Source organism: Ricinus communis, chromosome 5 (assembly GCF_019578655.1).
Source record: "Ricinus communis isolate WT05 ecotype wild-type chromosome 5, ASM1957865v1, whole genome shotgun sequence".
Classification (NCBI taxonomy): domain Eukaryota; kingdom Viridiplantae; phylum Streptophyta; class Magnoliopsida; order Malpighiales; family Euphorbiaceae; genus Ricinus; species Ricinus communis.
Window position 1 is genome coordinate 21,952,236 of NC_063260.1, and position 17,634 is coordinate 21,969,869.

The 17,634-nt window shown below is 32.3% G+C and overlaps 2 protein-coding genes across 3 annotated transcripts; both read right to left on the reverse strand.

The window, feature by feature from the left end:
* Positions 1-1,370: 1,370 nt before the first annotated feature.
* On the reverse strand, positions 1,371-6,630 carry LOC8275154 (probable LRR receptor-like serine/threonine-protein kinase At5g45780). Of its 2 annotated transcripts, none has more exons than XM_048373887.1 (11): positions 5,913-6,630; positions 5,684-5,816; positions 5,495-5,566; positions 4,664-4,807; positions 4,501-4,572; positions 4,358-4,417; positions 3,802-3,875; positions 3,572-3,718; positions 3,132-3,470; positions 2,341-2,735; positions 1,371-1,805 (listed from the first exon to the last, which is right to left on the reverse strand). In XM_048373887.1, the coding sequence occupies exons 1-11, from the start codon at positions 6,016-6,018 to the stop codon at positions 1,506-1,508; spliced, it is 1,842 nt and encodes a 613-aa protein (XP_048229844.1). In that variant the 5' UTR covers positions 6,019-6,630; the 3' UTR covers positions 1,371-1,505. The 2 variants fall into 2 exon arrangements, with proteins under 2 accessions (XP_048229844.1, XP_002522232.4); XM_002522186.4 differs by having other exon boundaries at positions 2,341-2,732; positions 5,913-6,279.
* Positions 6,631-6,780: 150 nt separating this feature from the next.
* Positions 6,781-11,432, reverse strand: LOC8275153 (shaggy-related protein kinase eta). The gene is made up of 12 exons (XM_002522185.3): positions 11,104-11,432; positions 10,195-10,287; positions 10,005-10,064; positions 9,622-9,894; positions 9,468-9,542; positions 9,310-9,366; positions 8,576-8,716; positions 8,423-8,473; positions 8,254-8,349; positions 7,929-8,012; positions 7,690-7,791; positions 6,781-7,443 (listed from the first exon to the last, which is right to left on the reverse strand). Exons 1-12 carry the CDS (start codon positions 11,116-11,118, stop codon positions 7,348-7,350), a joined length of 1,143 nt encoding a protein of 380 aa, XP_002522231.1. The 5' UTR covers positions 11,119-11,432; the 3' UTR covers positions 6,781-7,347.
* Between the last annotated feature and the right edge of the window lie 6,202 nt (positions 11,433-17,634).

Consider the following 17,634-nt stretch of genomic DNA (forward strand, 5'->3'; position numbering starts at 1 on the left):
TTTGTAACAATATAATTGACCAGTTCTAACTGACGATTTCGATTTTGACTAATGAATTAAATTTTTTATATGAGTTTCAAATATAATTATTCGTAATAAAGGAATTTGATTTGATAAGAAAAGTTTCATATATTCTTTTTTTTTTTAAAAAAAACATAACAAAGTATTATTGAATATAAGATTACCATGAATGATAATAAATATCAACAAGTAATCCCTCTTTTAAAAAATTTACATTAAATCTGACACTTTTATGAAAGAGAAGTAAATTCTCTATAGTTATATACTTTGGACCGAATAAAATTTACGACTATGAGAAAGTTATAATTTAATTGAGGTTTGAGTAATAATTTTTTTTTTTTTTTGAATTTCATATTTAATATTATTGGTAAAAAGAAAAAGAAACCAAAAATAAAATATATAAATATATTGTTATACTATATAAATAAAGTTAATGAGACAAAACAATACTATAACAAGATAAAACATAGCATAATATATATATTTTAATGTTATATATATAAATATTATTATATAGAGATATATTTTTTTTTAAAACGGGATTTAGAAAATATATAAATTATTATAATAGAGAACTTATTTTTATTTATAACCGATCCAAATTGAGAATGTAATTTTTTATTTCAATATAAAAGTTATTCCTATTCTAAAAAATTATTCCTTTATAAAATATAAGATTTTACTGCAGTAGTTTAGTAAAGGAAAACCTGGAGCAGTACCTGATAAAAATGCAGAGGGCCTACGAGCATAATTCCAAGGACATGAAAAAGAAGATTGTCGCGAGTGAAGTTCCTGTCGATCATAAAGTTTCAAAAAAGATGTGCTCTCATAATCATATCAGCATCAAAATAATACCGTATCAAATTAATAACAGCTCACTCACAGTTTCTAACTTGAAGCCACTAAAAGAAACTTGGATTTACTTACGCATTTTCCCCCTTAAACTTGCAATTTTTAGTACATCTCGTACATGTTAGCTTACAGCTACAGTCCATTCAAGCAGTAATAGACATCTTCTGTTTGCATGAAAAACCAAATTATCGCAAATCAAAATAATCAAGAAAAGGCAGTTCTGCCATTGGGTACTTAGTGAATTACTGTATTTTAAATCATTACTATACTTTTACTTTTATAGTCTTCATGTCCTCGACCATCAATTATTTGGAACTCAATGAATTAAAGGACTTAAAAGATAGATTTTGCCTATTTTTCAATAGATATATGTAATAGTCCTTGTTTCCAATCAAAACATATATAAGAGTAAATGGGAAATCACCTGGACTATTATATATAAAAACAAGCATTGCATTGACTGCATAAACTTTCAAGTAAAGAGAGGGAAAAAAAAAAAAAACAACAACCATCAACCTTATACTAATAGATATCCACAATTAAAAAGAAATGCCGTATGAAATATATATATGGCTTCTAAATTTGAAACTCATTTTTACAGTTGTATTCAGAAAATGGCAGCTTGTATTTGCTCATCGAGGTCCAGAAAGCTCCATCGCTTCAATGATAAATGAAGATTCTTCTCTGACATCACTGTAATGCCTTGAGAAATTGCAAGGCCTTGCCTCAGACACATCCTCTATTCCTGTCTGCCCAACAAGTCCTTCCAGGACTTTCAAGACTTCAGACATTTTCGGACGCAGAATAGGATGTGACTGAGTACACTGCAGAGCTAACTCCACTGCCTTTTCCAACTCGGATGCATCGAAACATCCCTTTAGATCCCTATCCACTAGGACTTCCAACCTTTTCTCTTCATGCAAGGTCCTAACCTGCATTAATTCAAAACAGCTTACATATTAATGTTTGATGTAAAATGGAAGCAACAGACGATGGACTCTCATTCTCATTAAAAGTCAATAGATTGTTTTCCCTCAGCAGAAAATCCAACCATTCTATCAGAAGAATACAGACTAAGACAATTAATGGCCATAGCCTCCTAACTTTTGGCTTCAGCAAGCAGCACAAAGTTGGACTAATATTACAAAGAATTGCAGTCCAATGCAATTCAAAATGCACGAAGAAGATGTGTCAATTAATGTCAAGTGAACAAGATATGAAATTTTTACGTCAGCTCAATGCATTCAATAGAAGAATATTCATATTTGCAACTAGCTAAATGCTTAGCCATTCTCAATATGCATTATCCAGTTCGAGCAGTTCTTGTCAAAATAATCACTCACTTTCCACAGGTAAATATAGGTTTTGCGGCGTCTTTTTCTACTATAATGAAGCAGCACCTCAAAATAATGATGGCGAAGCAATAAATATAAAATTTGAGCTCAATATACAGAAGAAATTACTAACCCAATCAAGAAGCATTCCTTTTTGAATCTGTCCATTTCCAGCATCTAATGCTTTTTGCCCTGTTATGAGTTCCAAAAGTAGAATGCCAAATCCAAACACATCTGTTTTTTCAGAGGATTGCCCAGTCGAAAGATACTCAGGTGCAATGTGTCCCACAGTACCCCGCACTGCTGTAGTGACATGTGAATCTGTTCGATCTAGCAACTTTGCAAGACCAAAGTCTCCAACTACGGCTTCAAAACTTTCATCAAGTAAAATATTTGCTGCTTTGACATCCCTATGTATTATTTTCGGATTACACTGTTCGTGCAAGTATAGAAGTCCACGGGCAGCTCCTACAGCAACGTGAATGCGTCTATTCCAATCCAACGATGGTTTTTCTTGACAAGTCTCTGCTATAGAGAATTGAATAGATGATAATGTGCCAGCAATGAAGGAAAGCATAAAGAAAGATGTCACACCTATATATGGTTTATCAGAGAGTAAAAAGAAAAAGCAACAAATTCCGGATTTCCAACAAACTAGGATTAAAAGCATGGATTAAAATTCTCATTTGACCAACTCATGACAATCTTATGGGTTACAACATTGAAGTGACCACAAATAAAATATGCAGATAAGTAGTAGTTTAAGAACTGCCTGACAAGAGACTAAAAAAAAGATTCCATATGATTTCTAGTTGAGTGAGGTGTTTGTGTGCAAAGTTTGTTTGCACTTTAAACCACAAGATGGTTAAAATCCGGGTTTCCCAAATGATTCATGGGGAGAGGGAGGGCAAGAGAGGGACAAACCTCTCAAGCGGTCAGCAACACTGCCATTTGGCATATAGGGATACACAAGCATTCTTTCATCAGGTGTCAAACAGAAGCCATACAGTCGTAAGAGGTTCCGATGCAAAGCCAAGCCAATCATTTCAACTTCAGTTTGAAACTGCACTTCTCCAGTATAATTTGGATCTTTTAACCTTTTAACTGCCACAAATGTTTTATTTGGAAGACATCCCTTATAAACCACCCCAAAGCCTCCTTGACCTAAGATATTTTTAGAGCTGAAGTTGCAGGTTGCAAGTTGCAGTTCACGGAATGAGAACCTCTTCAAATGGCCAATATCAAACTCATAATCTTGCTGCACTGTGAATTGGAATTTATCACAATTTCTAATAATATCTATCATCATCCACAAGCTAGAATTTTGGAGAAAAAACAAAAGGAGCGTCCAATTTAACAAATACCATATGATGTAAACAGCAGGCGAGACCTATACCAATGCACCCAACAAGAAAGCAGCATTACAGAAATCACGAATGTGCAACTGACACCTATAGTGACAGAAAGCACCCACTGGTGATGATTGCTGGCTTTATGAGATGAAACTATCTCTGCAATTAATAGATGAAACGTTCTTATTAATACTGTTAAAGTGCATTTTAGCAGAACCATTGAACAGGTTAAGTGCATTTACCATTCCCAAAGTTCGAGACACCCATGCAAATTTGTGTAGGTGAGGAAGAACAAAGAAAACTATTCCCTGTGATGCTGCGATAAACATCAAAACATCCATGCAGGTGAAGAAGAAAATTAGAAGGAATCTTTGTTCATGGAGAGTTCCTGGATATTGAAACCAATTGTAAGATGATAGGCATTACTGCTAAATGTGAATGGGCAAAGTTCTTAGCTAGTGATAAAACAATGGCTACCAGATCATTGATTTCTCTTTCCAGGAATGCAGCTACTGAATATGCTCAACAACCTAAGATAAGAACCTTAGACCTATCTCCAAGAGAAGATCCAAAAGACTTGATCATTTCAGATCACACACTGAATGAAATGGATCGAACTAAGGAAATAAAAAGATAGGATTATATGCCAATGCCAGTAATACATTTCATAAGTCTTAAACAATATTCAATCGTCGGAAAGTGCGCCTAATAGTAGCTTCATTTGCCAAAGACCAGGTAATCAAGAAAATTGAACAATTACATCTTCTTGATAAAATACAGTCTCACCAAAGATCCTACCTGTAGCCTTTTGCTAGTATTTTTGGAGTGGGGCCACTGAGATTGTTAAATGACAAATCCCTGCATGGTATTGGTGAGAGTTATTTAGCACATCCCAAAAATTCATCAGAGGAAATAGTAGTTGGCATGTTAATGGAGCATACAGGAAAGAAAGTCCAGTAAGATTGGCAACAAGTTTAGGAATTTGTCCCGACAATTTGTTTCTACTGAGCCTCCTGAAAAGCTTTCCATATCAAAGGTTTAGTTCACAAAATCTAGAATCAGTAGGAATGTCAATTTCAAATGCAATGGTGAAGGCACACTCACAAGTAACTCAGATGGGGCAGAAAACCCAAAGAGCTCGGTATATCTCCAGCAAACTGGTTACCAGAAAGGTCCAGAGTCTGAAGCTCTAAAAGCTTCCCCATCTCTTCTGGTATGGGACCAGTTAACCGGTTGTTCTGCAATAGCCTACAAGTAGCAAAGATTCACTAGCAATTGTAAAATACACCATTGAAACTTCAATTCATTACACTCATATCAGGCGACCAAAATGAGGGAAAGAAAAAAAAAAGAACTATCTCCAATGTTAGAGATACAAAATTATTCTTGAAGCCTCACCTAACAGCTTATTGGGTGGAATAGTTATTTGAGATGGTACCAGAGCCTCTATAATCGAAAGATCTAAAGTTCAATAGTTGACCACCATCATATTAATTAAATATTTTAACACAAGATAAAATGGAGCTGCATTTGGTCCCACTTCAAACACCATGAGCATTTTGGAGTGTATTAGAGATATAAAACTATTAATTGGAGCCCCTTTTTGAGTAGAATAGTTCTTTGCCATCCATAAATTAGTGACAACTAAAACTAGTAGTACAATTTTTCCGGGGCAAGATTTTTGGTTCTTTTCCAATTGTTCAACTTAATGAAACCATATCCGGCAGCTTTACAGGACGCATAAGATTAAAACCAAGCGCAACTTAATTTGGATAGCAATGAAAGTAAAAGAAAAAACAAAAACAAAATTCATAAAGGTCCAGAATCTGAAGCTCTGGAAGCTTCCTTATCTCCTAGTATACCAATTAATCGATTATTTTCTGCGATAACCTAGGAGTAGCAAAGGAAGCAAACGTGACAGTACTGGCAACTTACAAGGTCTTCAGATTACTCAAATTTCCAATACTCGGTGATAGGGTCCCAGATAATCCAGTGCTTGCCATTTCACTACCAACAAAAACTCAAAAGAATTTAATCAGAAAAAAGAAAACCAAAAATGAAACAGAACACAACATCATTTTCTAGCAGTTCGTGGGGAAACAAACAAGAAATTTCCTCACTCACAGGGAAATGACAAAGCCTTCAGGAGAACAACCAACCATGTTCCAAGTACAAGGGTCAACAGAGTTTATATCCCAACCATCCAGTACCTTGAACACATCAATCATTTCCTTCTTCATTGCCATTAATGCAGCCACTGATATTTAATACCCATAAAAAATAAATAAGAGATAATTTCAAGAAACACACAAAGCTTGAGGAACTACAGAACAAAGTACATGAAAGTTGTCACCTTCATAGTTAACACCTTTAGGAGAAAGAAGAAGACCATCGGAAGCTAGGGAAGTATCAACCCAAGACAATAAGAAATGTAATAGAATGGCCATTACACCTTTCATTGAGAAATCAACAAGAAAAAGAAACCTGAGTTTTTCTCGACTGGCCAAAATCAAGAAATGACTGCAATTGGATTTTCTTGCTACTGCCTGTTAACTGCTATTGTTAGAATCTTTTTTGCTCTCGAGATGAACTTATTGAAATTGCATAAAATAATATATTGAAATATGGAAACGGAGGCAAGAAATTGGATTAAGAGCTTTGTTTTTAAATATATAATAATATTATCATCTGATTGATTTGTTTAGAAGCCATTAAAGATTGATAATGCATGAAAAAAATAGCTCTAATCTTCAGCGTTAAAACTTCTCGAGATTCGGACATGACAGGGATGGTCCCTTGTCTCTTCTTTGGCAAATTTTTCTTATTTTTTTCAATAATTTACTTGATTCCATTATGACCAATCCGTGTTAAAAATCAACGGTCTTGAGTTGCCAAATTCAACATTTAATTATTATTTTTTGGGGTCCTAGGAGTACTCGTTAAGTGGCGCGAAGATAGGTGCCGCCGACTTGCCGGTCCTCGGATAAGATGTATCAACTTCTTGCCGACGAGGGTCGTTTTGCGAAATTCCAAATAATACAGTAGCCGATTTTACAGAACGAATTCCGAATAAAAGGAGATCAAACACACACAAAAAGCAAAACGAACAATTAGGAAGAACATGCATCTTGACCCTCTCACAATCACATGCCAAGGGTTCCATCCAATATTTAATTACTGAATATATATATATATATATATATATATGAGTGCAGAGGCGGTAGAAGAGAACCCGATAATAACATTACTTTGCACAAATAGCAAGTGATGACAATTGTCTGCTTTTCAAAAAGTCAGCCATCACAAGTCACCAAAAAACTAATACAAAGACAACACAGCAAGTGAACCAAACCCAACATTCAACAACAATGCCCGCCCATCTTTTCTCTGGGCCAATTCTATTAGGGGGCCTTCTTCTTCCTAGCTATAGATGATCGACACTTTCTCAAGCTTTTTTTTTTTTCTTTTACCTCTGCTAGCAGCTATTTGATGATAATAACAAGTCCATCTCATGCTATCTTTTACTATCAAACATTTACATAAAACAAAAAAGCGAAAGGAAAACGGATAGGGTATGAGGAGAAAAAACGTGGCGAATAAAACATCAAGAAGTTGGTGCAGCCATCCAGCCACTTGATCCTGTACGTCTCCTGATAAAGAGCTATAGAGCAGCTGCTGCTGGTCAGAGCTTAAAGCTTGATGATCAAACACAAAAGATGGGTACCCCCTTAGTATCAGAGAACAACTGGCAGATATCAATTCTATATCACTTCTTGTATCATATTATATCATGTCCCAGCCAGGTGCAAAAAGTTTAGACCCATTTGCCTTTTCATATGATCAGGTATAAGCTTGTTCACAAGCTCAGGAGAAGCCCCATTTAACTGCAACCAAAACAATATAATATAGGTTGATTGAGTAACAGGAATTTCAGTCATTTTTCTTAAGGAATGATATGTAGCTCACTGTGGAACTCACAACAATAGATAAATCACCCATTTTTAAAACATCTTCCCCAATGTACCTTCTATGCAATTACATAGACCAATTTCACGCTTCATCTTAGTAATGAAATGCACTCATCACACCAGAAAATGAAAGAAATGTTCAGAAAGTTTTTTGAAACATACTTCTTGTTTAAAGTTGAAGAGTGGCGGTAAAGGTCGACCATTTGGTAGGCGAGCATTGGGTTCTCGGAGCTCATCAAAGAAAGGATGTGCACATGCTTCTAGCTGTGATAAAAAAGATTGATTCTTGTCAGCCAGTGTTGAACAATCCCATATTAGACCAAGAAATTGGGGACAGGAAAGAGGCCATATTTCTATAGGGGCGAAAGCAGATGAAGAGAGCAAAGGAACTTTAAACTTACTGCTGTGCATCGTAGACTTGGGGAATACTGTAGTAGTCGTGACGCAAGATCAATTGCTTCCGGAGGCATCCTTTTGTGGAAAACCTGTATCCAATAATAAGTACTTGAATAAGAATCTAATCATACATAATGTTAAACAAAAATTCCAATTACATGCATGCTACTCAAGCAACCAACAAAGGTTCAACCTTTAAGAACCTTAACATCCCATAAACATTCAGTAGTGCTCAACAAAGGTTGCAGAGTTTGAGGTATAGTTTTAGAGGGAACAAGGTAAAAAAAAGACATTGATGCACGAAGAAAAAAACAAGGACAACATGCAAACCTTGTGCCACGGGTGTGCCTTTATCTGTGGAAACCTAAAATCAGTATAATTTGGGTTCATACAGCGAATTTCCTCTCGGGTTGGGGTGCCAAGAACCTGCAATACATACATTAGCAAATCTCATGATTGTATAAATTCTACCAATTCAGGCATCAATAGCAAAACAAACCTTAATAATCTCTACAAGTTGGTCCACTGCATTTTCTCCAGGAAATAGTGGCTATAAAAGATTCAAAATTTTCAAACCCTGTAAGACTTATACTAAAGAACATAATCACCGTCCAGTAGTCAAAACAATCTAAAAATGTTATGGAGAGTTAACCTGGCCCAGAAGAAGCTCAGCAAGGACGCAACCAGCAGACCATATATCAATTGAGGTTGTGTACTCTGTAGCACCAAATATAAGCTCTGGAGCCCGATAGAAACGAGAACATATGTACGATATGTTGGCTTCACCTTTGACCTGATAATAGTGCATCATTGTCAACGAATGCAACATTTCATTGGAGATAGAGAGAGGCTAAAATTCCAGAAACATCAACTAGCAGAAGCATTTTCAGTTAGAAAAAAACTTAAATATCATGCTTGCTCATATTAGCAATAACTCATGTCAACAATCAGAAGATAATAAGTAGCCATATAACTATGAAAAAGAACGCTAATGTAAGACCATTCTAGAATTAGGTCAAAAAGAAACTAAACTAAGAGTTAACTAAACTTCAAAGAAGAAATCTCATATGTAAAAGGCTACTGTAGTGAGGTTGTAGAACTTGGCAACCCAAAGAATCAAAGCTAAGACTAACATAACACTCATCACATCCAAGTCATTTGCTGTGATAATTACCTCAATCACAGATATTATTTCTAAAACATCAAAAGTCCTATGCAAAAATAGAATGACTAGTAAAATCATATAACATAAACTGGTGCTCCTTTGGCTAAGAACCAGGTTGATATCCTAAAGATTGACTGCAGTAGAATTTGACAGATTAGCTTCAAAGTTACAGCAGCACAAGAAAGAAGATGCAGATATAAAATAAAGGGAAGTTGACATACTAGCACTTTTGCACTTCCAAAATCACACAGCTTGACCTGGTGCGTAAGGGGATCAACCTGCAGATAGTTGAGTCCAGATGTAGTTATGGAGATAAAAATGGGGGTGGCTGACGACAAAACTACAATATTTTGAGTCATTAATAGTTGTAACAATATACCAAAATGTTTTGAGGCTTCAAGTCCCGGTGGCATACTCCAGGAACAGTGTGGATATAGGCCAGTCCCCTAAAAATCTGTAAGGAGTCCCACAGTCAATAACAGAAAGAATATGAAGTAACAAATCCACCTTAAGCAAAATGATATCCTTTAGACCTGGTACATGTAAAGTTTCACATAAACTAATGGCATAGTCTGTTTTGCATTGCTGTAATGCTTCAAAACCCGATACATGCTCTCCGGAACATATTCCATGACCAAATTCAGAAAGAGTTCATTGTTATTTGTTGTCGAAAAGAAACAATGCTTCAGAGAAATCACATTTGGATGATCCATCACACGCATTAGCTGCAGTTCTCGGTTCTTGTATCTTTTGTCCTGCAAAACCTTCTTTATCGCCACAGTCTCCCCAGTTTCTAAGCATTTTGCCTAAAAGAAGTATTATTAGCTCTCAAAAGTGGCATTAAAATGGCAAAACGTCAATGTTAAAAGATAATATGTAACTGCATATTGTTAATAGATAATAACTAACTGCATACCTGAAAAACTATACCAAATGACCCAGTCCCCACAACGCGCTCTGCCATATAACTGATTGTCTACAAGAAGCAAACATCAACAAATTGAACCTTAGTCATTAATCTCTTGATCCTCCGCAGCATTAACACGTATATGCAGAAAAAAAGCACAAGAAAACAAAAGGCAAAAGATGTTGACAAGAACAATTACCTGCTTAGGTTCTCCATTTTTACCTCCTATAGTAGTGGAAATGATGTGACCAGTCACCGGATCGTTGCTATCAACAACGCGAGCAGCCATTTCCTGCAGAGCATAAAGGGATTTACAACATTAGATGCATAAACAAAGCAAGACACCAAAAATAGCATAAAGAGAAGGTAAACAAAATTTGATCAAATAATACTCAGTAGTTATGAAAAAAAGTAGGTAGATCCACAAATAAAAATCAAGCCCAACTCAGGAATGAGATCAAGTTGTTAGATTTTAGACAGACCTATCTATACATATGAACAAAATTCCTAGTATTGAAAAGCAAATTTTGTCTTGGGATCAAAAGAGAGATCAAGATTTACACCTACAGAATGATTTAAGCTCCTTAAAAAAATTAAGAAATAATAATAATAATAATAATAATAATAATAATAAATGGAAAAAGCTCCTCTAAACAGAGGGAAATCTCAGATCGAGACAAGGGAAAAGCTAAGAAAATTGAGGATGTCCTAAGAGCTAAACAGACGAGATCCCTCGTTGCCAAGAGAATAAACTATAACCAGAAAAATTATATTTTGGAGCTGGGAAAGTCCAGGAAAACAACAACAAAAAAAGCACCCAGATCCTAAGAACTTATAAAGCTTCAAAACCAACAGTAAGGATTAATTAAAAAAACATAATAAAAGAAAAAAAGCAAGAAATGCATCACAAGATAAATAAATAAATAAACCTTCGGCTGAAAAAACAAAAAAAAAACAAAAATCCAAACCTTCTCAAATAAACATATGTAAAACGAAACCCAAAACAAACCCAGGGACAGAATGTCAAAAGTTTCTTAGAAAATGCAGGGAAGCATAGAAATGAAGAAGAAGAAGAAGAAGAAGAAGAAGAAGAAGAAATAAGAAGTACCTTATCGTCAGCCATGGTTAGAGACAGAGAGAGGTAGAGAAGGAGAAAGAGTGTTTTTTTTTAATTTTATGTTAGTTTTTCTCTAATCAGATAGAGGGATCATGGTTAGGGCCGAGAGAGAGAGAGAGAGAAAGAGAGAGAGAGTGAAAGAAAGAAAGAAAGATTAGAAGAAGAGAACGAGGAAGAGGAAGAGGAAGAGAGAGACAAGAAGAAGAACAAGCGCATGTGATTCCAGCTCTCTATTTCTTTCCCTTCTCTCTCTCTTTTTCTTTTTGAGAGTTTTCTTGGGTTTGGTTTTTCTTTCCTTTTTTTTTTTTGTTTCTCTCTCAACTTTTTTTTCTTTCTTTCTTTCTCTCACTGCTTTCCGTTCTGTTGGCTTTCTTCTTTTTCAATGTTGTGTTACTATATTGACCTCTCGTCTTTGCTAAAATTACGATTATGGGATTTGAATATTGACGACGCTGTTGTTGTTGTTGTTATTGTTATTGAATGCTTTTGCCGACGTCAAAAATTATTGGACTGGGACAATGCATCGTTCCTTTGCCTGTTGCTTCCGCCCGCTGTTTCCCTCTTTTGTTCCTTGCCGTTACCGTTTGCCCCAATTTTCTTTTTCTTTTTTAACAATTAAAAGGGTTTGCCCCAATTATTTTATTTGTCTTTTCCAAATTTTATAATTACTTAAAATAAAATAAAATAAGTAATAAAAATCTAAAATATTTTTTTTCTCAGCTTCTTTTTTAATGTATTTGTTTGATGTAATTGTTAAGATATTAAAAAAATTATGGAAGTTCTTTGGTGTTATATTATTCTAGTCATGTTTTAAATATCATCTTTTATGATTAGTATTTGTAGAAAATTTTTTAATCTGAAATTGAATATTAATTAATTATTTTAATGAATTGAAAAATAAATAAAACATATTCAACACCAATTTCTGTTTTTAGGCATTAAGAAAAAGAAGAAATTAGTTGAGTTGCTAACTTCTTAAAAAGGTTTATCTATAGTCTCCAAAGTGTAAATTTTAAGATATAAAGGTAGGTCACCTCAATGATTTTTAAATTATTTGCGTTTCAAAATAGAGGAATTATTTGTTGGGATTATATTCTTTCATCCAAGGAATTTTCATAATAATTTTGTTTTAAGAGAAAAAAAAAATAAAAAATAAAAGAATAGCAGTTAACGGAGGAGAATGTGAGAGTGAGACCCAGCAGAAAGGCCAGTGGTCCAAGAGCAACTACAAATAGGTGCCAGCTTGCCTCCTTTTGCGATAAGGTTTGGAGAACTATCCAATTTATTATGGGGCCTTGTTTGCTAGTAATTTCCCATTTAATTTTAAATATTATATTATATTTTACCAATGTCACACTTCTAATCTCATTTATTATTAATTCTCCCCTTAATTATTGATTACCTCTACTAAACATAATTATACATTTGCATGCCAAAGTTTCTAAAGACCATTAAAGAAAAAGAAAAAAAAAATGAACTCACAAAGACCTCATCATTAGCACAAAATTTTTATAATGAAAAGAAAAAGAAAAAACTTATAAAGTCGTTTCTTTTGGCAAAAAAAAAGGTATATAAAAGACACTGTTGTTCTCCCATCTTCAAAGTACAGGTTGACCATGTACAAGTTATCCTGTTATTTAATACCTATTTCCCCGTATTACAATTGATTTTATAATCAGTTTATCATTTGTCTTGATTAGTTTTCATTATTGCCTGCCTAAAGTAGAGTGGGATAAAAGATTGAGAGATGGAGATTTTTGCTTTTCCTTTAGTATTGACAAAAAAATTGTTTAAGGGGAAATAATTGATTAGTATTATTTTTATGTTTATATTGATATTAATAATTTGTCCTCCAAATTAAGTTTTTATAAAGAAAATACATATATTTCAATCCTAGTCTTCATATTTAGGTGATGAAGAGATTGTAACCTTTCTAACTAAAATTTATTAACAACTCACTGCTATAGAAGTGTGTTAAAATTCAAAAAATAAAAAATCTCAAAGGATAGATGATAAGGATTAATAAACTATAAACAAATCTCCATCTCTGGATGTTAAGGACATATAAATCTCAATGACCCTCTTGCACAAGTGACGAGCCAATCGTCGGTCATACTCTAAATGCATCTAGTCACTAGTATTTACTTCAAGACTAACGCAAACAGAAACTCCACCAGAGGGCTCCCATACTAAAAATAATTAGGTTAAGTATCCCTAATTGGTTTAATATACAACTTGGTTTATCTGTTTTTTATTTTACATTAAAACTCTCTTAAATTTAACTACCAATCATTAATTTTTATTTTTAAATTTATCATTAAGTATTAAATTAGTTTAAATCAATTTTATTATTAAATTATAATAAAAATCTTATTTTTTAGACAAGTCAATTTTTTAATCTAACAAAAATAATATTGTTATTTAGTAATTTAGTACTATTATTCTAAAAATTATTATTTTTAACGATTTCTAAATTTACATTATGCTAACAAAATAAAAAATAAAGTAAGTAAGTAAAAGAATATTAATTAAATTAATTTTATTAAATATTAAAATTAATTTACATTATATTTCTAAATTACAAGTTTAGTTCATTAACTAACACGGAAGAGTAATAGTTAGTTTTATTAAAATTTAAGGACTGTTAATATAATTAAAAAATATAAAAATTATTATTATTATATATATATATAACTTATTATCTCCGTATCATTATATAACTAAAATACTATATATATTTTTGTCCGGTGAATATAAAAGGATAACTATTATCATTGTGTAGTTCATGATTCATTAATCCTTTTATAGATAAAAAAAATATATTTTAATTATATAATAATATAAAAATGATGAGTTATATATATATATATATATATATATATATATATATATAAATTTTGTTCATTTATTTAGTTTAACATTTTAACTTTCGATAATCTAACATATATTTTAATTTATTTTTTATAAATTTTAATATTTTTTAATATGTATTTTTATATAATACGTTTATATATATTATATAAAAATATTTAAAAAATAAATTTAAATATATCATAATATAAATTAAATATTAATATTAAATTAATTAATCAATATAAATTGAGATATATAAACATATATTTGGTATATATATTTGAAAGAGGCACGAGAAACGTTAGAAGATGTTGGGAAAGAAGAAGGGAAATGACGTAAATGCAGAGTGTGTAAAAAAGTCTAAACTCAAGCATCATGCATGTGAGCAGCATTATTTAATTAATTTAGGCACATACCATTTGCATGATGAGAGATGTAACATACAATTATTCAGTTTGTTGGTTCATGTCTGGTGAGATTGTGACCGCAGATGCCCTTTCTCTTCCCCCATATTTACCTTTCTTTTCCTTTTCCTTTTCCTCTATGTTAATTCCATACAATTATCAATAGCATCACATTAGCATAAAATAAAAATTATAGCAATACATTCTATTACTTTTATAATTATAAGTACTACCATAATAAAGGCCATTACTATAATAATATTATTTGAGACAAAAAAAAAGATAAAAAATTACCAATGTGTGAACTCCTAAATACGCTACAGATACTAAAGATGACTAATTTAATCATTTTACTTTTGATTTTATATCGACATTTCTTAAGGCTGTAATTTTATGAACTGAATCCAAATTAAAAATAAATTATAAATTAACTCAATTTATCACTTCTCAATGTGGTATGCCAAACTCTATCTATATATTAATAAATATTTGTTTAGAATTAAATTTTACGAGAATTGCTTTTTTATTTTTTTATCCAATTATAAATTATTTTTTTATATTTAACGTCTTTTAAACCTTTAAAGATGTTCGATCAAAATTAAAAAAAAATAAGATTAATAATTTTTAAGATTATAGCTAATGGATTATTACAAGTGTAATTATAGAAAGTCTTAACTATAAATATAAAATAAAAATCAGTCATCTGTTTGATATATATTTAAAAAAATTAAGATAAGAAATTATTTAGTCATTAAGTAATTATAAAAAATAAAAGACTCTTCTTATTTCAAAAAAATATATCAACCGTTAACAAAAAAAATACAATGTAAAATGTTATTTTTTTACCTCTCTAGCACTTAAATCTTAAAAGTGATATATATTATACTACGTGTTAACTCCTTAACTTGTAACTTAAAAAAAAAAAATTTGGGCGCTTTCTTGTACACGATCCAAGAGCTAGTCTCAGTTATTCCATTGTTGGACTCCATCCAAATGCAACTATGATACAGTTACAGACTTTGATTCTTGGAGCCTCAGGATCACTAGTTAATGATGAAAACGTAAGTTAATTCAACCTATTCCACAAGAATCTTCAATGAAACTTGGATATAAAATGGAAAAATGGAAAAATGGAACTGCATACCATATTCGCATCCTCCCTAAACACATCTCATTCCATTTTTAATCAATTAAATAATTTAGTTACTGAGACGAGAGGTTTTAGTGTTTAAATTATTTATTTTAAGAATTTAGATCTGAGATTCAAAATGAATTATAAACAAAAAAAAAAGAAGATAAAAAATCGCTTTGTCTTTGCAAAAGATGTCTCTTTATGAATAAGCATTGCTAAGGAAAAATTGCAATCTCCTGAAATTAATTTTTATTACAATTACTTGTTGGGTTAAAAATTAAGAATTTAGCTCTTACTTTTATAATAAAATTTCCATTTTATGTAGTAGTTTGCTGATTTCAAATTTTTATAGGTAATTACTTTAGATATATCAGTCGTCTAATATTTACTTTCATAAAATTAATAAAACAGTATTTTTAAAATTAAATTTTTAATCTTATAAAAGGTACCAGTTATAAGAAGGACCACTATATATCTAAATCAAAAAAGATACTGCTGTTTGGACAACAAAATATCATTCACAACGGACGGACTTTACTTCATGCGGTGGCATCATGAATTAATTGATATGGGAGTAAAGTAATAGTGGGAGAGCACCAGTTTAAAAAAGGAAAAAATTTGAACTTTATTTATTAGAAATGAAATTAGCACAGAGAATATCAGAATCAATGTGCCAATACCCATTCAGTAATTCATTAGCAGTTTTAGCCTAATGAACTAATTCATAAGGAAGGAAGGATGAGAGGAGAGCATAAAAAGACAGACACAGTGGCCTTTTGAAAAGCTGAAATTAAAACCCATCAAAGCCCATTTGTCACCCCTTTTCCACGGAAGGTAAATATCGCTATCCACTCCCTTTGAAAGTGACATCCATATTTTCACTCTTATTAACAAAAGATGTGCAAAAAAAGCTTTCCTCTGTCAATTCCTTTCTTTCTTTTGCTATATGGTTATAAATTCTGGGCCACCGGCTCTATTTCCTTCCTTTATATATATATATATATATATATATATTTTAACCTTTCGGTCACTTTCTCTTTTCCTCGTCTCTGCCCTGGAAAAATGAGCACAGCATAACCCTTTTCTCATTGCTTAGCATAAAGCAAAGGTGTGAAAAGGGTGCAATTGCTACCCAGTTTGGGATTTGTCAAATTTCCTTTTAATTATTTTCTTTTACTGTTACAGTTTTGACCATAATGTAGGGGAGCTGTTGGCTTGGCTGTTGCGTCGGTGGTGGTTTGGTTTGGTCTGGTCTGGTCAGGTCAGGCCAGGCTTTTACATTTTTTGGCCTTTTGATTTGTGGGTCAAAGTCAAACCTGAGGGTAGTGTGTTAGCAGGTTTTACTGAATTCTGATTACTTGATAAGCTCTATTGTCAGGTCTTCTGTTGTGATGCTCGTACAGTTTATTAACATCACCATCCAGATAGCGCCACGCGTCGAACTGGGTGGTCTTCAACTTCATTCGATTTTAACCTTTGGATTTATGGTGGTTGATCAGGCAACGGGAACACTTGCTTGTTACCAATCAAAAAGTGAATTTCCCTGTCACTTGAGCGACATGGGAATCAATAGATTTTTCTTTATTTTATTATTATAAAATTTTGCTTTGTGCAAAAAAAAATATATATGTGCAATTTTATATTATTTTGATTGGGCAGAGCTGCCGTGTATGGGGTGGGTTACAATTGTTCTGTGAGGTGCCGTTTTGGATGGCATGGTGAACCCTGTATATACAATAATTCTTAAAGAAAAGTGGGTAAAGTTTCATTTATTAGAATTAATAATTAAGTAAAATAAGTCATTAAAATCCTCCGAAGGTTAATAGAGATTTATTATTAGGTCCCTGATTTTCAAAAGTTTATTATTACACTTTTTAGAATCTGATTTATTAACTAATTTTTAAAATAGGCTAAATATATTTTTATGTCTACGAATTTATATTAATTATTTAGTTCAACACTTTAAGTTGCAATTTAATTTAATAAACACCGGAATTTTACTTTTTTAAAATATCTAAATAATTAATTCTATATGTACTTTGGGGGAGAGGCCATGAGGGTATCAATTTGTAGGAGACATGATCAATAGATGTCATTCTCTTAAAAAAACTTAATTCAATAAGTTGCAAAATC

Bases quoted from the DNA above. Each gene is read 5' to 3' on its own strand.
- LOC8275154 (XM_048373887.1), bottom strand. From the start codon at position 6,018: ATGAAAGGTGTAATGGCCATTCTATTACATTTCTTATTGTCTTGGGTT. The intron at 3,876-4,357 runs GTAGGATCTTTG...TGTTTATCGCAG, and splicing joins ATACTAGCAAAAGGCTACAG to CATCACAGGGAATAGTTTTC. The intron at 2,736-3,131 runs GTTTGTCCCTCT...AATTCTCTATAG, and splicing joins TGTTGCTGACCGCTTGAGAG to CAGAGACTTGTCAAGAAAAA.
- LOC8275153 (XM_002522185.3), bottom strand. The intron at 8,350-8,422 runs GTTTGTTTTGCT...TATGTATTGCAG, and splicing joins AACTTGTAGAGATTATTAAG to GTTCTTGGCACCCCAACCCG. The intron at 8,013-8,253 runs GTTTGCATGTTG...TATTGGATACAG, and splicing joins AGGCACACCCGTGGCACAAG to GTTTTCCACAAAAGGATGCC.